Here is a 24,923-nt window from a genome sequence, read left to right on the forward strand (position 1 = left end):
CAGCTCCAAACCACACAGAACGAGGAATCATCTATCTAGACTGTGTAAATGTTAAAAATAGCTCTGTCTTTTCTACAATGAACACGAGACAGAGGAGAATGAGCAGCCTGTATTGTGATGAGGTTCATTATTGGGGGGGTCTGGGGGGGGGGGGATGAATCCAGCAATAAAAATTAATGATTCCTTGCAGCTTTTCTAAATAAGATTAAGTCAAAATTATGCAAATGAAATAAGTATTTTTTAACCACATAACAGATGAAGTCTATTACATATTAAAAACCAGGATATCCATTTAAAAGTATAATAAATATTTGGGTGAAGATATTTAGAATGCTGACCCAACAAAGACCTGCACAGGCTAGCAGATTAATTATTTTTACCAAAATAAAAATATCATTAAAAGCATCAAATCGCATGACCAATTTCCTTATTCTTTCAAAATAGCAGTAATTTTAAATTACTTACTATGAAAAACCTCCATGGCTTATTAAATTCCTACTCCCACATGGACTTCTCACAGTGCACATATTTTTTATCTTTTCAGGTACTTCATAGGTTTTCTTTCCCCAGAAAGGTAAGAGAGCATGTGTTGCTGTGCATACTCAGACCCAGAGATACACAGCATAAGACAGATGTAACCATAACTAGGCTTTGAAGAAATGGAAAGATGGAGTTTATTATTATATTACCTGCACAGTTATCCAAATATACTGCTGGGTCATGAGACAACTATCAGAGAAATTTTGACAGGATTGATCCCAGATGAGAAAAATTACTATACAGTGAAGATATCAGTTTTCCTTTTACAAGGTAAAAATAATAAACCTGACTTAATTATTTTCTTTCTTCCAGTAGTTTTAATACAGAAATCATGGCTAGAAATGCACACAAATAAAAATGTCTGAATTTATAGATCACTTTTCATCTCAGCTGTCTACACCTCTAAACTGTGGATCACATCCTCCAGTGAGACAATGAAGAAATTCTTGCAGCAACATCAACTCAGCTGACTTCAGGCACTCTCCAGGCCATGCCCCAAGTGTTAAATGACAAGGGATATGCTCCCAACTGAAGCAGAAGTTGTGTCACCACCACTCCTGCAGCCATTCTCAGCTTGAAACAATGGCTGGTAAGCAGTTGTATTTTTGGTCCTAGACTCTAAAACATCTTATTTTCTGATGTCTTAAAATGCTGCTTTTTACCACAGCATAACTTGCCTTGAAGAGAGGTTAAACTGTGCAGGAAGGCATTTTGCTACAAGAATACATCTATGCAAAGCAGTGGCCAAGGGTCCCAAATGCACTGTCCAATTTTATTTTGAAATCCTTCCACATTCCAACCCAAAGCACCACTGCCTATAAACCATTTTTTTTTCCATAATAGGTACATACTTTATTTGTTTGCTTAATGTGTTTCCCACCTCCAAGAGAATGGAATCTAGAAATTAATAACTGGTCTGATAATTCTCACCTACTTCAAAAGAGTTATGGTTTGCAATTTGCCATTAGGGAATTAGGAAATTTTTGATTTTTTTTTTTTCTGATTGACTTATCAATTACTTAAAAAAAATTATTTCCCCATGTTTTTCCTGAAGACTACCAGTGAGCTCACACATAATCTACTTAATATTTTTTATTCATTTTACCAGTACTTTCACAGTGCAGCTACTCAAAGAACTACATTACGGATATAGTGTGTAGTCATTGGCAAATAAAAATTTTTGATTTTAATGTCAGTTCTGGGCCTTGATATTAACTCTCACCATCAGCATTTTGTGAGGAGTACCAAGTGCCCAAAAGGAATATAATAAATCTGCCTAATTTCAAAGCAGCTAATCATAATCCTGATGGGTCCCTTCAAATTCAGCATATATGTATCTATGATGACTTCTGTGAAAGAAAAAACAGAAATTGCTTATACTGAATACATTTCATACTACTAGAAAAATGTTATGTACCATTACCTATCTCTTCAGTAAATGGTGGAAGAGACTCAAGTAATGCAAAGAATGTGGTACCATCTACCAAATGTAATCTTGTTCAAGAGACCACTGAATAAGAAAAAAGCCAACTTACCCTGTAGGAAGAAGTGAAATAGTAAGAGTTTCCCAACAGCTCACTAAGCCACATTTCATTATGGGCATGTAACTCCTTCTGTTATTATTTCTATTATACTGGGCACAGTTTCGCTTTTTAGTGAGACTATAGTTTTTTACAAATAGAAGAATGGATTTTACCTCGAGTAGGACAGCAAAGCATGGAGCAACCTTCCCTCTCAGGAGGGGACAGAGAGGGGGAAGCCCTGAGGAGCTGATCCACTTTGTGGCCCCACAGAAGCAGCTTTCTTGAAACTGCTCAAAGGTTGGGCTCTAGGCAGCAGATGTGGAAGGCAGAACAAGTGCTCACCTACTAGTCTAAAAAAGGTTTTGGCCCAACACAAAAAAAAGAGTAAGCTCACAGAGTAAGCTCACAGTGCTCTCTACAGACTTGTGTACTAATTCCATAGCCATGCATGCAATCATTTAATAGGACTCAGGTCACAAACTTTTTAAAGATACTTTTAGTTGCTGCTTTGCATTCCTCTGAGTACTTGCTAGAATAATTCTTTAAGATCTTCTGCAATAAAAATCAGATTATCCTTGTCTTTTTTTAGATTAATGAAAGACAAACCTTGAGAAGGAATTGAGGACCTAGATGAAGAGGCTTGAAGTAAGCAAAAGTTCTGTACTTCACTATGTTGGCACAAAGCAGTCTCAGATGGCAACTAAGGTACATGTCAGAAAGCCAGTCTTGACCCGTATTAAGATTAAACCCTACATACAAAAACCTGCATTTAGGTTTAGATTCTTCTAACAAAAACCAAGGAAAAACTCCACTGAAATGAGAGCAGTGTACTGCAGATTCATTCTGTTGTAACCAACCATCACTGGTCTGATCTAAGGCTATCTGGAATATTTTCAGCATAATTTCTCCATGTCTATCAATAGTCTCTTTAATTTTTTGGCTGAAGATACTATTCACACTTTCTATCTCTATTTTTTTTTTTGAAAACTAATATGGATCATAGTCCATGGATCCTATCAAGAATAATCTGAGCTCTTTAATTGTAAGCCTCCCTGCCTCCATTAACTTGATAGGTTGACTAGACTTACAAATTTATATGGCACTGCACAAAGAGACAAAGAAGCTCTCATCTCTGTTGCCAAAAGTGGAAGAAGCCCTGCCTTGTCCCTACTCCCCTGTTCTACTCCCATGCCCAAAACTGCTGCTTTACCTTCACCCTTCCACTACCACTACTAGGCCCTTTTTGTGACCTGATTTAAGTGTCAAACGCAACAGAAGTCTAGTAATTTACGTATTTATTTTGCTCAATTAACAAATCCCTGGCTGTCATTGCTGCCAACCAGATCACAAATCTGTGTGTTTATAACGCCTCAGGAAATCAACCTGTGATTATTTCCTCAGTATTGCAGTGTTAACACAACAACTTGCAGCACTGCTCCTTACAAAGAGTCATGGTATAGGGTCCTACAGCATCTCCAAAACTGTCACAAAAGGTCAGAGATTTCAAGAACAAGAAGGCAGAGCTGCTGCCAGGATACACTGAATCCTGACATGCCAATCACACCTCCAGCCAGACCTGCAGGAAGATCACATGGGCATTCATGAGTGCCCTAGAACACTTGTGCTCTTTAAAACAGCCTAGGACTCAGGAAAAAGGGATTCTTCTTTGCCCACTTATAAATCTGGACATCTTCTGTAACAAAAACGAAACTTCCCTACACGTTTCCAGAGATCTGTAAAATGTGGACTTCGACAGGCATTTCTAGTACACTTCCTTAAAACTACACCAGCTGTTCCCACGTTAACATGGGGGAAAGGAGAGAGAACCAGGAGACTCACCAGCAGATACCACCCCATGGAGGAAGCAGTGAGAATTCCTGGAGCAAAGCCGCTGTCACCTCCGAGGAAGCAGCGGGAGGGACAGAAGGCAGCGTGCCGGGAATGCCCCCGCCGGCGCTGGGAGCAGCCCGCATTCTCCCGCGGGCCGGGATGCTGCCCGCGCGGCTCGGCTGGGCTCGGCACGGCCCGGGCTGCAGCGCCATCGCGTGGGATGGCAGCCGAGCAGCCCGGCTCCCGCCGCCCAGCATCGCCCCCGCCCGGCCCAGCAAACACAAATCAGGCAGGCAATACGCCTTAGCTCGCTGGCAGCGCAGAGGAGGCGAGCACGCTTGAAGCCAAGCTCCTGCCCTGCTCTCACTTCTGGTCGGGCCCCGTGAGCAGCGGGCGCTCCGCCCGTGCAGGCGGATTCCAGGTACCCAGAACAGCTGGGATCTGCTGCAGGCTCCAGCAAGGCCCGCTCACTGGGAAGCTTTCTACAGGCTCACTCCAAATACATCTCCCCAAGGCTGCAGGAAACCACCCTTTATTTTCCGTTTTCTTCGTAGGAAGTACATGAAATCATTTCCAACTTAAGCTGCGAAGCAAACACGCACTTTCTTACTTTCATGAGAGTTCATTTACGTCCTGCTGACAGCAGGCTGTCTGTACGAGTGTGTCTGTACGTCTGTATGCCTGGCACAAGGGTCGGGATGGCCCCGGGAGGGGCAGCACTGGAACTGCACTAATAGACCTCGTGGGCATGGCTGGTAATAAAAAAGCACTAACATAGGCCATAGGGAAGACTCCCCACGTGCAATGTATTTTCCAAGTAGAATACTCCTTTTTCCCAGCTTTCAACACCAATGTAAATAAAAGGAGTTCAATGGGTGGATGAAATCACCAAAGTCACCTAATGTAACCCATTCATTTCTTGATTGTGACAATATAAATAAAAACAGCTCTTAAATATTTATTTTCTATTTTAGTTTACTTGCTAGGAAGGAATTTAAATTGCAGGTAGAGGTATAACAGCAAAAGAACTTGTATATATCAATAACTGGCAAGACAATATTAACTAGAAATAGAGGAAACTTCTTAGAAAAATTTGTTGCTAAATATATTTTAAATCCTATGACAATTGCACCCTTACTCTAAATACAAAGAAGTAACATTAAACTCATCTCTAAAATTATATTTAGACTTTAAATGTATAAAAGCTCTTCATCTATACAATTAAAGGTATTCTTGCCAGGACCTGGAATCCCAGGTATCAAATCTTAAACATTCCAACAGCAGTAAAACAAGGATCATTACCAGCAAGTTAAGAGCAACAAATTTGAGCTTATAGCCGTAAACCACAGTAGAAGTCAAAAATTAAAAGGACATTTGCTAACAACTGAGGGCCACCTGTCTCAGAGAGGACCACAAAAGAGAATGAATATGAAAATATGTCTCATCTCTATTTATAACCAAGTCCACCAAGTGTCAGGGAGAGCTGGAGTCAGTGATCCATCAATTCTGTCACAAAGAATCAAGACAGCTCTGGCAGGTCTGTAATTCTGGTTTCTGAACTGAAAATTTACAGTCACGTGTATTTTACAGTCACCTCATTTTCCAGTGGGAATATTACTGATTTCACATTTATCTTTTGAACACAGAGGAAAACTCCAAGCTGACACTGGATGGAACTTTTGCAGGAAGTATTCTAAGGTGTGCTGAACTGTTCACTAGGTGCTTGGTTAGAAAGGTGCAGCTGTAACAGTGAAGTATGAGAGGGCTATTTGCTTCCTTTGCATGTGGAATAAAGTCTATTCACTGGTGAGGTGAGATTAATATAATTGCTCTCTTACCATCTGCACAATAAGCTCTGTTTACAATGTTAGCTGAAGAAAGAGGAAAGGAAGACCTCCATTATAAGAGGTAATAACACTCCAGAGGACATGGATTAAAACTGAGCCTGGATAATGTCAATTTATAAGAAAATTAATTTCTAGCTATTTTTGGAAAATGTTCTTTGAGAACTACATCTCAGTAAGTCTTGTTCTCCCACTGGTTCTGTGGAGTATATTGAATTGTTTATGTCATCACAGTAGTAATAAATTGTCTATTGTAAGGCGTTTCTTTCTTTTAAATGCTATGAACACAATATCCCTCAGCCAAGAAAAAAGAATGCTTATTTCAACATGCACCAGATAGACCAGCGTAACTAGTACACAACTAATAGTCTAATATAGAGATCGGTGAACAAAGAAACATGAACTTTGACTCCCAAGCTATGCAGTAACTCCAAAGCATGTGCTCCAGCAAACATAATTGTATTCTGAGCATCGGAGCATTCTTTGAGTGATGGTGCCAGAGCATCAGCTGTGATCCCCAGGAATGACAGCAAAGGCATCAGATCAAGGGGTTCAGATAACAAAAAGCAACAAAAATAGAAAGTGGTTTCATACGTTTGCATTGTAGGTCCACACAGAGGAATCTTAAATCAATCATAATGTCTCACAGATATTCAGTTATTTTAAAAATGCTTGCAATTAACGAATTTAGATGTCATTCAATAGGAATTTCATCTTTTGAATCACAGGCCTTACACAAGTGATACTCTCACACTGCTTAGTTCTAAATCAAACAGAACAGTACCAAAGACTTCAAAACAACTAAAATTCAGTTAACAAGAAACAAAACCAGAAGAAAGAAAATGCAAAACCTTTCAATGCAGCTTGCCTGTTTCTATACAAAACAAAATAAAAGAAACCAAAGCCAATGTCTTAATGTAGCAAATAAAAACAAATACTACAATTAGGAAAGCTTCTTGTATGAAGATTCGAGATCTGTTAGGTTTTTCTCAAGTAGCTATGAACTGAGTCTAACACTAAAATAAAAAGAAACAAACTCCCCCCAAAAAACAGAAGGGCATAGTATGTCCTTTGTATCTTTACATCATGCATGCTAGATACGTTTTGCCCAAGACTTTTGTTTTTCCTAGTAAGTAAAAAGTCTTACTTTGAAATTCTTCTTGCTTAGAAGTCCTTTCCAACCTAAACAGGTTCTATGGATGAATGGTTAAAACCCAGAGGGCTGAAAGCAGAAAGAATGAAAGGGCCAGGCCTGTAAATTCCAGCCCTCCTCCTCCATCCTTCCACTACTAGATTTCATTTAAAAGTTTCTCCTGTGCATGTAGCATCCCTCCAGAACTTTCTTTTGGAAACAAAAGCAGATGGCAAAATGTGTAAGTGTTTGGATCCACAAGAGTTGCTTTTAAATAGACCGTATCTCAAGGTCCAACATATAATGAAATATTGCCTGGAATAAATTGAATATTGCCTCAATACTGCCTGGCTTCACAGGAAAAGAAATACACCAATAATTCTGAACATGGCAAAATATTATTAACTACTAGTATTAACCTATATATTAAGTTTAATGGTTGAGTGGGGAAGGTAGGGCTTAAAAGCTTCCTCAGAATTCTTGACCAAAATCCAACATCTCAATTACATACCTGTGCTTGTACTTGCAAACAAAGTGCCAGGAGCTGTACTTGTAGGGAGTTTTCCATTGTTTAGCTGCTTCACTCTTTTCAAGTGAGACTTCCCGTTGTAATGAACTTGAGCTTGGGCTGCAGAGTTCAGCTGTATATTGCACACTTCACAGAAGGAAAACAGTATCTTCTTTTTTTCTTTGCTTAATTGGTAATCCTGTCTGTCATTCCTCAGTCCTTTTTCTTCAAAGGCCCGTAGAACAGCTGGTTGATTCATAATCCCATCTTCAACGATGTGGTCAGGACTTAATGGACGCTTCATACCTACAAAGAAAAGAGACAAAATTGTTACTAGAGAGCAACCTTACTATTAAAACTGCATTTTCTTTTTTGAAATGCTGTAATGCATGACCCAGCAACCAGTTCTAACAAATAAGGTTCCAAACGGCAGAGGCATTGCTTAATATAGAAATAAAAGCGTTTGTGCCACACCACAGAGCTCAGAAATACTAAGCTGGCAATGTATCATAGTCTGTGCACAGCAACTTGCAACAACTCATTATTTTGTTAAGCAAGCTCTCTATTTTAAAGCAGGTTTATTATTGCATCTGTAGCAAAGGTTAAGATTATTTTCAAATACATTTCCTCTGCCTTTACTAAACACTTTTAGTGTTTCCAGAACTTTTCATTTTCCAGTGACTATAGCAGTGCCCACTGCTTCAAATACAATTATTCAACAAAAAGGATGCCAACAAAAAATGCTATGGAAACACTGGAAGACAGCAGACTGCTCAAAAGAGACTAATGAAACCTTTCCACTTTCACATACTTCCAAATCTTCAGCTTCATACAAAGATTGTATGTTATCTGTATTAGCCCATCAGTACCTTCACAACTCAAACTACTGTACAGAGGAAAGTCAGCTAAACATCAGTTTTGTGCAAACTACACAAAATCATGGTAAATGACAGTCCCTGAACAACAAGCCAAGAGCCTGAAATATTAACTTGCCCTAGAGAATTAAAAACTTCATCAGGCTGCACAAAGTACAGTTTTATATCTATATAGGGGAAAAGCCAATATTTCATTTAAGTTATGGTGCTAAACCAGCAGAGAAGAAATGGGGGGGGTCTAAGGTAACTCATATAGAAAATAATTCTGTTTTCTTAGCTACACAAATTGTTGTTTATTCTTATCCCCCACCACCCAAATACTCTGGATGGCCAAAGGCTGGCTCAGAGAGCAGTGCACAAAAGCAGCTCTTTCCAGGCAAAACTGCACCTGTGCTGAGGTTTCAAAAGCAAAAGACTTCAAACACAAGGTCTCTTTTCCAGCCTGGGAACCAGAGCAGCACAGAATTTTGTGTACACCTACCACTCTGTTAGGCAGGAGCACTGAAAGACATTAAAACCAAAAGTGGCAGTAATCCTCCCCAGAAGAGTGCAGCATTCACAAGTAACACTAGAGTACCCCTCTCATAATCCAGTTAAGTTTATTACCAAGAGAAAGTCTGTTCTGTTCTCTGGCACAGGGGTGTACACAGAAAAAGCTTCAGAAACAGTCATTTATACGGTAGGATAGAGTATTTCATCACATTCATAACCCATGCTTAACATTTTAGTGCTGGCACAGATTCCTTCTCAAGTACAACTCACTGATCAAGTATGGTAAATAGACTTCATGTCTTTGTTTCTTATAGATGACAGTTCTGTTATCAAACAAACAATATTAACGATACATAAAGGTATAACTCACATCAAATAAAAATAAAACTGATTATTAAAAATAGTCATAGCACACAGGTACCTAATTAATTTAAAAACAAAACACTGGTGATCCTGAAAACCTGGGCTAGAGACTGTCACACTAAATCATTTAAGTGTAAGTCTCATATTTCAAGGCAAGCAACCAAGATCCTTGACTCAGCTGGGCTAAGATAACATTTTCATCTGAAAATTTAATCTCCTTAGAGCTCCCGTATTTGTTATTTGTCAAAGTATTTCAAACAATAAATAACCTCCCCTAGTCCCTTTGTTTTCCATAATTTTTTATTTCAACATCACTGTTGCAGCTTTTGTTCTCTGAAGTAAAATGTTCTGAAACAAAAATTCTTTCACAAGTTGTACATACAAACCATTGCAGAATAAAATATGTTACAGTTTAAAACTCCTGGCCTGTCAGAAATCTCATACGTTTGGTTGCAGACAGAAAATAAACCAAAATATCATTCAGCAATTATTTCAATCATCTGTAAAATCTTCATGAAGTTCAGTTGGTTTGGATACCTTTAAAATTGGCAGAGGCAAACATCTGCCTTAGGAAGGTGCATGGAGCAGAAGGAAGACTGATGGAGCTGCCTGTAAGAGTACCAAAGCCTTCCCAAGGAGGGCTATTTTGGAAAGCACTGGGCTGGTACTGCATTAGCACTGCAGCACAAGACACAAACTCCTGGGCTGCATGTCTCTGCTTCCTTTCCTCCAAAGGAACAAAACCTTGGTGAAGTCTGAGACTGCTCAATTATGGCACAAAGCAGGGTACGTGGGGAAAATCAGAACATTTGCCTCAAAAGTGCAGTCCTGACATCACCAAAAGTATTTATAAATATGGACGCACCCAGAAAGAACAATTGAGCACAGCAAGGAGTCTCATGCTGCACCTGCACCCTTAGGCATCCCAGCTGCCAGTACAGAATGAAAATTAACCTTCAAACAAATAAAAAGAAATCACTGCCAAGGTACACTCTTGTTTTAACGAAAAAAAAACCAAAAACATAAATTCACTTTTAATACAAAGTTGCATACACAGGACAAATGAGTCCTTGAAGCAATCTCTTGCTACTAATTTAAGAATTAAAAACCACAAGCTGAAATTTTAAAACAACCTTTGTTGCCTTAAGCTCTGCATCTAAATTAAAAAGTGGCCTGATTGTAAGCAGCCATGACCTCCCAACAACTGATGGGAGCAGCAGATGCAAATCACTTCTGAGAAAATGCCTACATTGAGCATAGGAGGGCTTGCAGCAGCATACTGACCAGTCCAACCCTGGAGAGAACCTGTATATGCAGCCAGAGACAAGACCATGTCAAGCCTCAGAAATCTGCTTGTTCCTTACAGAAATCCCAGCCCTCACCCTCCTGGGATTTGGAGATCTGAACATTTGGTAAAGCAAATCATTTGTGTTTGAAAAGCTTTGTTTAGTCTCTTCTAGGGTTTTAAAAAAGAAAATGTTGGTGGCAAATGTGCACTGAAATTTTAAAATATGGCCATTTTTCACACAGTAATACAGATTTTACCATAAATGAGCACATCTTGCAGTGTATGTATTTGTTCAAAAACTAAAACGGTTATTACACGCAAGGAAAATTTCCATTGTTTTCAAAATTTCATCTCCTTGCTTTCTTCTTTAAAGTTCAGGTTGGAAAAACACATCTTTGAAATGTCCTGGTTCTAGAACATCCAGAACAAGTACAATTCTGCATTGAGTCAGTGCAGAATGTCACCATGAATGAGGTTTATCTTATACAAGCTAACCTTTCTTTAGAAGGCTATCTATCTGAATGCTTTAAACCTTTATGAAAGAAACATGTACATACACATTAATTTGTAATAGAAAAAAACCCCACAATCCAAACCAACTTCTTTGTTCTTATTCTCTAAACTTTTTAATCACTCAAATTTATGCCAGCACGCATCCGACAAGCGTTTTTTTTTTTCTTTCAGGAAGAGCCTATTCCTGCAGATAGGTTTTGAAGAGTTCTGGGTGGTACTTGTTCTCACCCACCAGGAGTCAAATATGAAACAGAGCCATTTCATTCCTCAGGTTTACACATAGCTCAATAACATTACCACGTAACAGAAGCAGCTACTTGAGACTACAGTCAGTGAGCTGAGAATAAAGAGAAGATACACAACCATTACATTCTGTGAAACCAAAAATTAATTTAGAGTTATTGTTATAGGTAGGTTTGTGAAGTATTTAGAAGTTGGTTTAAGAGTAAGAAGAAGAATTCATTAAAAGGCAGAAGTGTTGGGAATTATCATATGGAGAAAATACATTAGATCAATCCTGCAAGCTCCTAGTTGTATATAACCTTAATACAGCACAGTGTAAGCCAAGACTTAGCAGCAGCTGACACATAACAATATCCACAAACTAAAATTATCTATACAAAAAGGACGTGATTCTGTGAATGACACTGGACATACACATTGCAAAGGTTGTCACTGTATTTACTCAGTGAGGATTAGACTCAATTAAAAATTGAAAGGGGAGAATGGGAAAACAAGAAAAACAAAGCAGGAAACACAGAAGAGCATCCATATATCCAGCTGAAATGATCCAGAGAAATGTTAAGTCTGTAAAGAGATTGTGTGCCCCATCAGTCTTTCTCTTGCAAAAACAAGTTATGAATCAAACCAGATACACTAATTTTTCTTCTGATCAAAATCATAAGAGGAAGCAATGTAAAGTATAAGACCTTTTCAGATATTTGACATAAACTGTTACCAGACTAAACAGGATTGTCCCTCCATCACGTTTCCTCCCCAGTACACAGAACTGATCTATCTCAATGGATTCTGCAAACAATACTGGAGCAAGAATAAGTTAGTGATTTATGACACCACATTAAAATTCTGAAGTGTAATGAGATATCCTGTTATGATTTCTGAAAACACATCTCCCTCAGCCTCTTGCAGCTGGTAAAGAAATCTAAGTGTGGATATCCTTTGTACTTGAAGCTCAAGGCAATTAGCCTTTCAATTTGGCTGGCTAATTTACTTTTAAACAGAGTTGTGCTTTCAGAGGAGCTACAAAGAAGTATTATATATAGTACAGTGCTGTAGGTGAGAATGTGCAAATCTTTACTCAAAGGAAATAAGCTTTGGTTATCCTAATGAATTAGTGATGGTTACATGATGCATTCTTTTTCTGAGTGCTGGTCTAAACTTTTGCAATGCCCATTCCTAATTAGTTCATACTTCAAAGAACCACTGTGCTGGAAATGTAATTAGACTGCCTTTCTTCTATGGATCTGTGCCAGGTAAGCAAAAAAGAAAACGTATTTTAAAACCTTACATATGGGCAAAGAAAATTTTCTCCTTTAGCCTCTGGAAATAATCAAATGAGTTGCTGAAGACACGGGAACAAAAACCAAAATTAACTGGCTTTCTGTATTGTTACATTTCCAAAAAGGTTCATTCAGACAGCTGGGAGAAGCTGGAGGAGAGAGACACAGGACCAGCCTTGTGTTGTAGTCCCCTTGAGCATCTCCAATGGAGAAAAACTATCTATGCATTGAACTAGTGAAGTCTGCATGCATGCCTTAAGAGCTGTGGTCTCACTGAGCAACTGTGATTCCCTACTTCCTCATCTCTCCATAAAACATTTACACACATCTCCCAAAAGACAAAAAACCCAACCCCCAAAAATACACAAACCAACTTTGAATACTTCCAGAGCATTATTTAAAAGAAATTCATTAGAGCTGTTTTTTACAAGTCTTATGACCTTTCTTGTATTTTGAGAGAGTATTTCCCAAACACAGATAAACTATCAAGAGGCATATGGTTTGCACCATCTGGGCAACAAGTTCTTTTGGGATACTGTGGTGAACAGCATATGCATAGTGCCTTGTGCACAGTATCCTACAGAGTTAAAAAAAGCACTAGAGACTCTTTTGAAGCCAGCCTTGAAAAATCCCCCATATGTTTAAGGGACCTGTTTGGTTTCCGAAGATGTGTTCCTCTTTCTTTCACTACAAACCCAAACAGAGAACTGCCATGTTTAATCCTCATCTTGTTCTGAAATTCCTCAAGGAGGCATCACATTCTGCAACATCTCCACCTGTCAAATAATTTATTATCCATCCATCCATATCTGATCAGCTCTTGGTTATGTCTTTCATCTCTGCTTAAAAAATACATGGAATGTTTTTATTCCAAGTCACAGTAAAAATTGGATGTTCAGAAAAGTAAACATTTTTATTTCTTAAGACAATTGGTCACAGTATACAGACCAAACTGGGCTAAGTAATTTAGTTTTAATTTTGATGCTAGTTTATCAATAAATAGAGGAATAGAAACTCAGCTTGCTTTCACTGTGCATGAAAAGTTTTGAATGATGACAAATGGCTGACAGCCCCTTCACTAGCACATTTTAGAACACTTAACATTTGAAGGAGATTCTCTTCAAACTATAAAAACAGATGGTTGTTTCACAACACAAACATTAGCTGTTTGGCACAAGGTAATTCAGAAAACTGGAAGCATTCGAGTAGCTAGTGTTTTGCTTGGCTTTACTAGACTTGAAATTTTCCATGTTAAGGAAACATAAAATTTGACCTGCTGCACTAGACTGTGAGCTCAGCTAAACTGGAATAAATGAAATGACTCTCAGCTGAGGTTATCAGTGACTGCTGTTGCTTGTGCCAGTATCTGTAGTTAGCTCTGATTGTAAAGTTGATCCTCTCCTCTATAGTGCCCATACTTACACATTTCTGGCCCTCTTTGCATTAACACAAATCTATTTACACATCAGTTTATTTGCCAAAGAGATATATCCTCACCTGACATAACACATCAGACTGCTGCCAAGCAGGCTAACCAAGTTTGGAGTCCAGACAGCTATCCTGGACTATGCTTCAAGACAAACAGATAGTTCTACAGAATTATCATAATATGATTTTGCTTGATGAACCATTTGACAAGTTGGTGCCTTCTGCTCAGCAGTGTGTCATTAAAGCACTGCTTACCTTCAGTTAACTTGCACTCTAAGCAATCTTAGCTAATTACAGAAGAATACTTAGATGCCCAACGTGTCCAACACATGGTTTAGATGTCATTTTAGACATTTGCCCTCCCCTACCACATGCAGAAACCTATGAGAGAGAGTAGACCTTCCAGGAAAAAGCTAAGGGAGCTGAGTAGCCTTTCTCTATAACAAATCTTTTGAACAAGTCCTTATAATGATCCCAATATCCACAGTGCTATCCCTGGTATGATGTCTGCAACAAATTCCATCAGGTACTCCATGGTCCAGTCTGTGTTTTTGTGTCCTCATAAAAAAAAAAGTCCATTTCATACCAACCATCACTGATTGTCTGGATCTGATCCTATTTCATCCAGGAACTCTAGTTTCCTATTAAAGACCTAAATCCCAAATATACCGTATTTGTAAAGCAACACCCAGGAATAAGAAAAAAAACAAACCACAAAAATAGAGAGACTTATATTAGCTCTTTCTTGGATATGAGCAGGATTAAAACATAAAACATGCCCAAATGCCAACATACAGGGGAAAAAAATAACAACAAAGAAAAGCAAAAAATAAAAAAAAGTTTTAAAAATAGGATACTTTAATAGGTTGAACATGAAAATTACAAGTTATTTTAACAAATCCTCAATTTAAAAAAAGCTAAATTTTTCCAAGTAGAAACTAGCAGAGTGTGTTTTCTTATGTATATTTTCAGTTTTGCCCATTTTCATAATCTGCTTTCTTGAGACCAGTGAACTGTCTTATAAATTACAAATTTAATAAATAAATTGAATGATATTGCCTCTAAGAATTTTGTACAAAGCTGCTAGGTTAGGATTTTTACTTGTAACTTTCAAAGTATTGGATCCAAGTATTATTTAAACCAAAGGACTCCTTGTATTTCTCCCTAGAAAAACATTGAATAACACAATATTAATTAAATGTATCTCCATCAGATTTTACAACTTGAAAGAGTTGAACACAAACCTATAAAGGGAAAATCCTGTACAGGATATAGTTTGAACCTGTGTTCAACAATAAAAGGACCACAGAAAATAGGGTTTTTTTTAAAGAACACATTATTTTTATACATTCAAGAAGCTTAAGATAACATAAAGCCAACTGCAAAACACATGGGTTTTAACTGTTTGGACAACTGATTCAAGATGTAAGGTACTTCTAGTGAAGCAGCTATTTTATTTCTAAAAAAAGCTGTTCATGGCATAAACTTGCAAAACTAAAGACGAAAACCTGCTGACATAATCTGAGGTTTCTACAGAGTATTTGTACCTGGCTGTTTTATCTTTATCTTGCTTGAGCATAATCACATTTGAAGAGTAAATCAAATCTTTGGTCTCAGGAAGTAAAAATAATTTCCTACCTTCTTAAAAATATCAAGAATTCATCTCAGCATAAAAGGAAGCCACAACAGAAAGTCAGGCCTAGTAGATGGCTGTCTTGTTCTCAAGTCTGACAATGCTAGGAGCTGAATACAAGTTGTACTGGAAATCATTAATTCTGGATAAAGGCTGGTAATGCTGTGAAAGCACTCTTGGACACAAGAGCTTTGATGATTGTGTGAAAATAATAGCTGGGCATGAACAAAGAACAACACCACATTCAGAAAAAAATGTGAGATTGAGATCTATCAGTTTGACTGGAAGCACTGGGAACACAAAGAACAGAAACTGCAAGCATGATCAGTGGCAGTGAATGTCAGTCCTAAAGTGCTCATTCATAAGATCCTGTCATTGGCTTTGTAAACAACTGATTCTCTTTTGGAACTGAAAAAATATCAAAACCAATGTTGCCTTATAGTATAAAGGGATACCACACCCGCTTTATCTTATTAATTATTTAAGTTTTATGATCAAGTTATAAGAATATCACCCTGCTCATAGTGACAGACCATAAGAAGATTGGATCACCTAGGCTGAAAGTTTGCATTGACCTGAACTTAACCCTTGGCTTGTCCTTCTCCCCATTTAAAGGAACCACAACTAAGTGTATTTTGTGCCACCACTAAACTCAGAGATGTCTGGTGAAGTTGAAGATACAGCCACTCCCTAATTCTGCCTTCCCATGCACAGACCTTTCCTAAACTCGAGCTGCCAGTCACCTCAGGCTTTAAGTGACTGTTGCTTGCAAAATCCATTCTGAAAACCTTATTCCACACTGAAAAATGCACCTCCATTCAAAAAAAATGAAGAGCCAGCCTTTTGCTATTTTGGCAGACACTCCTCATTTCTGTGCTTCCCAGCCAGTGGAACCATATTACTGCTTTAATCTAAACTGGTTTTATAAAATTTTGGACCCTAACTTTTACATTTTAAACCAAAGGTAGTACCTAAATTAAGAATTCATGTGGCAGATTGTTTGGGCTTCTTCCTTTTTGTTATTCATTTGTATAAAATCAGTATACTATTTGCATATGATACTTAGTCAAAAAAATCATGAAGACACTCAGGCAATATATTCCTCTACCATAAAACCTTCACACCAAAGGTCCAATGGCAATTCCAGAACCACTGAACTGGATAAAATTGTTACAGCATATGTCACAGTTGAGATGGCCACAATACACAAAATATAACTATCACCATAGATGATCATCTCATCAATTTCAGAAGGCTTTAAGCATTTGCCCAAAAGAGTAACACCATACCACATCAGAAGGCTTCAAGCATCTGCCCATACAGAGTAACACCATATCACTTCAGAAGGCTGCAAGAATCTGCTCTTTCTTATTCTTCAGCACAACCTTTTCTACCATCATCATTAATGCATGGCACCTGTGTGCCCCTCATTGTTGATGCATGGCACCTGTGTGCCCTCTGTTCCCTTTGGTGGTTGGTCAGTGCACCTGGGCACTCCATGGCTCATTGCTGTCAGTGCTGCTCCTCTTCTTTTCACAGCTGCAGCCCATTGGGGCTGAGATTCAGCCACAGCCCCACTCCCAATTACCACAAACTGTGCACCTGCATAAACTTTTCAAACCCTGCACTCCTGTATGTATTCTATACGAAGTATTCAGGAGGCACTGAAAAAAATAATAGTCAAGTCAGCTATTTGAATTGCTAAAGTAGACATCACTTCCTTAAACGGTTGTTTCAAAGAGCTCTGTAGACCCCAACAAAAAAGGGGCATTAGACCTGCTGGAGAAAGTCCACAGGAGGGTCAAAATGATGACTAGAAAACTGAAACACCTCTCCGATGATGAGAGGCTGAGAGAGTTGGGGTTGTTCGGCCTGGAGAAGAGAAGGCTCCAGGAAGACCTTAGAGCACCTTCCAGCAGCTGAAAAGGCCGTGAGAGAGCTGGAGAGGGATTTGTCACAAGGTTATCGAGTGACAGGACAAGAGGTAATGGCTTCAAACTTAAAGAGAGTAGGTCTAGATTACATAATAGAAAGAATTTCTTTGCTCTGAGGGTGGTGAAACATTGGAACAGATTGCCCAGAGAAGCTGTGGCTGCCCCATCCCTGGTAGTGTTGAAGATCAGGTTGGATGAGGCCCTGAGCAACCCTGCCTCGTGGAAAGTGCCCCTGTCCATGGTAGGGAGTTGGAGCTGGATGGTCTTTAAGGTCCCTTCCAACCCAAACCATTCTCATTCTATGAGACCTACTTCAGCTGGTACATAGACCAGCTAAGTGTAAGTTAAACATTAACACAAACCAAAATGGATGTTGTGACTGCAGTAAAAATCAAGCTGCATGATAGATGCACAGAATCTTTTGAAAATGTTTGTACTTGATACAACTCAGAGTTTCCCACAAGGCCAGCTTTACTGTCTAAAATACTCTGCATAAGGAACCTGTCACATAAATGATAAGCAGCCCCTCCGAAATACCAGATCTGAAAAACATTTCTCAAAACACTTCTGTTCAGGAAAGGGGCTTAGTGCATAGAGCCAGGAACAGAGAAGATGAGGCAAGTAGCCTGTGGATATCCTCATGGTTCACATGTCTGTGTGTGCATCTTGCTCGGGGGACAAGGGAGTAGAGAGTGGAGAGTGAGACAGAGGTACAATGGAACTGATAAAGGAGCCTGATTTCTCAGGCCTAATCAGGCAGAAACCATGGGAGAGACAGACGCAGATAACTGCTCCCGGGTGTAGAAGTGACCAAAAGATATGTTGTGAAATTTTGTAATGATTACCAGGTAACTGATGTAATGAAGAATGTGCAACCAATGAGAAATTGTTGCCAAAAATAGAATCCTGTATAAACTCTTCATTTTCTCAATAAAATTGGCTTCTGATCCAGCTCAGTTGTCCCCATCTCTCATCACCCATAGTAGAGGAGGGCCAGAAGATGTGCATTTCCATTCCTGCATCTGGAACAAAACTATGGGGTGTTTTTTGCAAGCAATTTCACACCTTTTTCTCCAAACCGTCCCCTCCATTTCCCCACCAACACAGAGTACACTGTCAAAGCAAGGGCACATTTCATACCATGCATTTGTGTTCATTATCAGCATCAGTTATGATGCAGTATGAGGCATCTAAATATTACTGCTGACACAGTACGAAAAAGTATAAAATTTTTAGCACAAGAGCAGTGACAAAGACTAAAGGTCTGTCAAGATAAGAGCCATTCAAGTTTGCCATCAAAATGAACAAATTATGGAATAGTCAACTTACACCCACCCATATTGCAGAGACGAACCCAAGGCACACAATTCATCTTTTGCTGATTACTGCACAAAGTGTGCTTCTCACGGAGGTGACTGCATACCAACTGCCACGTTAACAAGCAGTGTCTTCCTTCAGACATTTACAAACATCAGAATGCTTATTCATGACAGTCCCACATATCATCTGCCATCCCAGATGGTGACTGGTGGGATGCTGATTTTGTCCTAAGGCAGTTACCACCCACCAAGATAGTATATGCAGGGCTAAATAAAAAGCATGTGCCATCTGCTGTCAAGTTCAGAAGATTTGTTGAGACCTACTAGATTAGTTCAAGTTTATTTTAGATCAGACAAATCAGGACGTTGTAGCTTTCTAACTGCCCAATAAAATAAGAGTAAGTTGCACTGCAGAAGACACACAGTAAATTAAGAACAAGTTACAATGTTCTGCTGGTTCCACCTACTGACCTGGGAGCAGCTAAGGATTCTCGCTGTGATCAGTGGCAAAAGGCACATATGGCCCACAAGATCAGAGGGAACCTGAGACCAAGAAGTAATTCTGCAGAACTTACAGTTTGCCTTGCCCTGAAAGAAATTTTAGGAATTTTCTTTCTTGCCATCAGGATGTTTTTTCTGCCTCCTTTTCTTGTGATCATTTACAAAATTATACTCTTATTATTTTGATTGCTGGTCCTCCATAAATTCTTGCCCAGTTCAAATTTTTTTCCTACCCTCTCTGTAGTCTTATCCTCCTGCTCATGCACTGACATATTATATATACATAGAAGAAAGAAAATGCAATTAAAAAGCAGAACTAGTATGATATCTTCTGCCTGCTTCACAACCAGCATAAACTCACTTCATGTGTCATATCCATTTATAGATGGCTAATACAGCCATTTCCCCAATACCAACTATTAGGAACTCAAAATAGATCAGAATAATTCTATGCATTCTATTTAAATTATCTAATTGAATTTATTTTTGTACATCGATAAATATCTAAAGCAAGCAGAGAAAATAGAAAAATATATCCACAGAAGCTTTTTTCCAATCTTTTTAAATAACCAGGTACATGAAAACCTTTCCCAGGCAGGGAATTAATCCTTGCACAAATATAAAGATTTCATCATTGTCTACCTGGATGAAAAACAAGTATTGTTTAAGCTGAACCCTTAAGAAGTAAAATTTCAAAATATGGACAAATGGCCTTTAAATTATTAACATCAGAAGAACAGGACACAAAGGAGAGAGATCATGAAGGTCTGTTCTGCACAGTAATGAGGGAGAGGGGTTGCAAAGGTCTCTGCAGGGGCCCTACACTGTCCCCAGCACTACAGCCCCCATGGCTGCACCTGCAGAGATCCTCCAGGAGGCCTGGAGCAAATGCTCCAGGAAGTTTCCTCCAGCCCAGCACAAGTGCATCACCTCCTCCAGCACTCAGACCACAAAGGGCAGAGGAACAGAATACATCAGTCAACTGCAAAGGACAGCTTAGCTGCTGAGAAATAGCAGGGACTATCTAAGAAAAAAAAAAAAATCTGGAAAACTACAGGACATGCAGCCAGAGGCAATGAGGGGCAACAAGGTAGTTTTTCCAAGCTCCTTAAGCATGTTTACTTACCCTTCTTCAAATGTTTGTAGAACTGTCAGCTCTTTTAAATCACCCTAGATTGCTTCCTCTACTGCAGAGTTCACTAATCCATGCATCCTAGTGCAGCTCTCAGTAGAACACATGACTTTATGAAATGGCCAGGTAATCATAAATGCATTTAAAACACAATACCAGTTATTTAAGACAAAATGATCTGTCATCAAATTATACAAGTCACAGTCAGTCTTGTGCTGCCATCCTGCATAGAATACAAGGCTGGCACCTGCTCAGGGATATAAACATCATTCCACCTGTCATTTTACAACTATCTGTTTGAAGTCTTCACAGAAATTCATGCATACTGCTCCCCTAAAAAGTAAAAAAAGTCATTTTACAAAGGGATAAACTTCTGATGATGGCAGTCACACACAAAATTCGCCATTAATCTCCTCTGAATAAATATAACCCCCAGGAAGATGCAAGCATGAGCAGAATGTATATTTTTTACACTAGGAAATGCTGAGGTGCACAACAAGAAGCTTTTACTTAAGCATTTTGAGCTCAAGTTATCTTTCAGAAGCCCATTTTATTCTCAGGAGAAATTTCTCTCCAGTTATTCACTTTTCAAAGCCCTTTGCAACTTTAAGATTGCAGTAAAGCTGACTTTTATGCCTTATTTCAGTAGCTCTCTCCCTTGTCCAAGCTGTCACATTCCCTGGAGACATTTGGTCGTTTTAAATTTCCTCAACATTTTATTAACAAATAAATTTTTAAAAACCCATTATTTTTTCAATGTGCAGACATCTGACTTTGTAACACAAAACATCCTTGTGATAAAAAATTTTTATTAAGTCCTCCAATTAATTAAGATCTTTCTCTCTCACACTGGTTTACCAAGTTGATCTGTGCTCAAGTTGTCCTTTTCTGAATTGCTGATAACTGAACACAATTTCTGTTAAAGACAGTTTTAAACACACTTACTGCCTTAAAAGACCCATCAGGCTGAATATGCCTCCTGTGTTGACATCACAAGCATGAAGTTTTGGAACATGAAACATTTGGAAAGGTTCACTTAGTAAAATCCAAGTTATCAATCTGATGTCACCTCTGCTTATGACACTCCACTCACAAATTCAGGGCAGCTAGCTCTCAGAATTATATCTTGCAGTATTAGGCATTTTTCTTAAGCCTGGGTCATGCAGTCAAAAATCCCCAGGAACTCTAGCTTTTTAAATATCCTTCTAATCCCGGCAGAGCTGACTGAAAACATGAACCCTAAAGGCTCAAAAACTAGAAGGGAATTAAAAAGAAACCAATTTCAATTTTCTTCTAGATCTGAAACGATTTTTGAATGTTCAGAGCTGACAATGCTTAGGCAGGAGCATTTATCTTGTCTCAGCCATGCACTTGATCAGGGTCTGGACTGACGCTGTGCTTTATCACTGTAAGAAATATAAGACTTAAAAAAACCAAAACCAAACCTAAATTCTAGTTCTCATGTGCTTCCTCCAGGACAAACCCTGAACAATCAGGCATGTATTTGGTTATACAGTCCAGGCACTGATTTTGGGTCAACCCTGGCTGTTGGTTTAATTTCTCTTTCCCTGCTAGTTCAGTCCATAAAGCCATCAGAAGACAAGTGTTTTGTCTTCCCCTGTGTTCCCCTGTGTTCCCCATTTTTACAAGGGCATGTAGTGACAGGACAAGGGGTAATGACTTTAGACTAGAAGAGGACAGTTTAGATTATAAGTAATCTAAACTACTTCACTATGAGAGTAGTGAGGCCCTGGCACAGGTTGCCCAGAGAATCTATGGATGCCCTGTCCCTGGAAGTGTTCAAGGCCAGGTCAGATGGGGCTCTGAGCATCTTGATCTGGGGGAAGGTGTCCCTGTCTGCAGCAGGGAATTGGAACTTAATGACCTTTAAGGTCCCTCCAAATCCAAAACACTCTATGATAATATAATTCCTTTATTTTCCAAGACTAAGGAAGTCTCTCCATAACAAGACAGGATCTCTTTTTCCCTGGCCAGACCTCTTCTCTGCAGCCATGTCAGTCTGAAATCATCACGAGTGTTAATTAAATCAGTTTCCTAGATGGACACTCATCAGTTTGGCAACTGCAGCATTAATGCTCCCTTATCCCTGAAAAGCAGGAAGGTTAGGAATCACTAGATCATTTTAGAAAATACTTCTAAACAATATACAAAACAAATTCTTATTTAATTATGCTACATTAGGTATGTCAATTAAGTGAGAGTCCACAGCTATTGTAATTAATTCAACTTATGCAAAATGGCAAATTCAATCATCAGGCCAAATTGTCAGTTAAATGCCACATTATTATTTTTAAGTATTTATCAGTTCTTAGCTAACAAATGAATGAAGAAAGCCCAGCTGAACTGTCAGCAGAAACAGACTCATCTGCCATAGCAGTAGATTTTCTCTAGGAAAGCAACTAGAGTTCAGAGATATCCCAAAATATTCTTACGAAGGAATGGATATAAAGGACTTAGCTTCTTTACCAGGCAGTTTTCCTAACTGCATTTTGAACTATACTGTGAACCCAAAGGAAAAGTTCCATACCTACTTACACCATTTATAGCACTAGGCATGTCTACATCAAAAGGACAAAACATGTCTTAGTTACTAATGACTCCATTTTTGCTCTCAAAACAAACTGTAACTGTAGGGACAGTACACAGGCTGATCTAATGCCTGCTCCTGGCATATCTAGATTATCTAAATAAATCCTGAATAACAATAGAGGAATGGTTTTATCACGCATATTTTTAGATTCAGAGACAGACAAGATGAAACAGTATCATTCTGAAGAACTTTAACAATTTTTCATGTTTCTGACTATTTAGACTGTAAACAATAATTAAGTACCACTTGATCTGGTCTCTTGTTGACCGTATAGCAAATAGACAGATGGACCAGGAAAACCACAAAGTTAAATTACTTTCTTTTTGAAGACATTCCTCTGATTCCTTTAATGGACATGTTTATTTCAGGGCAAGCACAAATTTGAGGGGAAAACTTGAGAGAATATGAAACTTTTCCACCAAAGTTCTTATTGCAACAACAACCCAAAATAGGTACTGAAGTAATTAATAAATACAGTCTACCTACATTTTTCATTTCATATTCTAAACAATGTTACATTGTGGTCCTAAACAGCTGGCACTTCTCATTCTTAGGATGTCATAATGTCATTTTTATGCACTTTCCATTTAAAAATTACATATAGACACTCTGAAACAAAATTGCACAAACTCACATAATTTATTGTCAGTGATAAGCATTAGGCATTAACATCAGTAAGCATTCTGGAAATCAGTTCATATGGAACAACAGTTTGCCTTTATTTTTTTAATACTTAACTAGATTTCATACTATGTTCATAAAAGACATGAGAGAAAAGGACGTCAGCTGAATTTCCTAAACCAAGTCACCCTAACAATTTACCCTAGCATATTGCAGAACACTGAGATAAAATACTGCAATTTCTCCAATGTAAAATGCTAAAAAAAACCATAATGAACTCACTGAAAGTAGAAGAGAAATCTAATCTAAGAAAGCTGTGTGGAATAGCTATATTCTATACAGGAAAAATAAGTAATTTTTCAAAGTAATTGTTGTGCAAGAGAAATAGGAGCAAATAAATCAGTGTCCTAAAACTCTGTCAGTGAGTGAACTCATTTGGGAACTACAGCTGTTGCGCTTTAGAGATTTGGATTAAAATCCATCATTATCTTTCAGTTAATACTCTTTCATCGACCAATCAGCAGTCATATGGTGTTTACCAACCCTGGTCACTTAACCCACTTGAATGGCCTTTGTGCTATAATTTGTACTTCAATACAATCAGATTACTTCTAATCTAAATGATTTGTGTCCTTTATGGGACAGATAAACACTAATCCCAAGGTTCCTAAAACATAGCAAGCCTAAACAGGGCCAGTATGGCATCCATCATTTGCCATTTTAATACAATATTTCATTCAAGTTGAGAAACACTTGATTTGATCATACTGACCCTGCCTTTTACAGTCTTATTTCAAATTTCTTATACAAACAAAGAAGAAAGATTTATTAGCAAACACCACCACTCAGCAAAATCAGCAGCAAAACAATCAATACACCAATATATAGATACTACTTTTTGATCAAATTATTTTACAGAAAAAGTAATTACTTTTTAAAAGAGGAATACTTTAAAACTCTTTTTTCAGTAAGGAATTACATGTTCAGTAATGGCTCACAGTCCCTGGATATCAGTTTTAAAAGTCTGCTTCCTCAGAATGATTTTCCAAGTATTCAGTAGGTAAAGTGTCCTTAATCATTCCTGTTCTTCAGTTAATCTTGAGTGACACTTGGAAGCAGCTGTGCTCCAGGGCGAGCCTAGCATCTAATTACATTTAGCAGTAATATGCTTAGGCTCTGATCTCACAAATGCTTCTGCACAGGTGTATCAGTGACCATGTCCCTAGAAAAGGAGGGACCACGCATGCAACTATAGATGCATGTCTGGAGCCAAGTATATCAATCGATCTGTACCTCAAAAAATGCCAGAGTTGGGA

At 38.4% G+C, this 24,923-nt stretch overlaps 1 protein-coding gene across 1 annotated transcript in view; it reads right to left on the bottom strand.

The window, feature by feature from the left end:
- The window catches only part of ZNF385B (zinc finger protein 385B), a 155,593-nt gene that overhangs the window by 117,096 nt on the left and 13,574 nt on the right, over positions 1-24,923 (bottom strand). Inside the window, exon 2 of the mRNA XM_041473180.1 lies at positions 7,381-7,683. Within this exon, the coding sequence (XP_041329114.1) occupies positions 7,381-7,681 (301 nt within the window). The 5' untranslated portion in view covers positions 7,682-7,683. The remainder of the gene's footprint in view (positions 1-7,380; positions 7,684-24,923) is intronic.

The sequence above is a fragment of the Pyrgilauda ruficollis genome, unplaced genomic scaffold (assembly GCF_017590135.1).
Source record: "Pyrgilauda ruficollis isolate IOZ18807 unplaced genomic scaffold, ASM1759013v1 scaffold3, whole genome shotgun sequence".
NCBI classification, from domain to species: domain Eukaryota; kingdom Metazoa; phylum Chordata; class Aves; order Passeriformes; family Passeridae; genus Pyrgilauda; species Pyrgilauda ruficollis.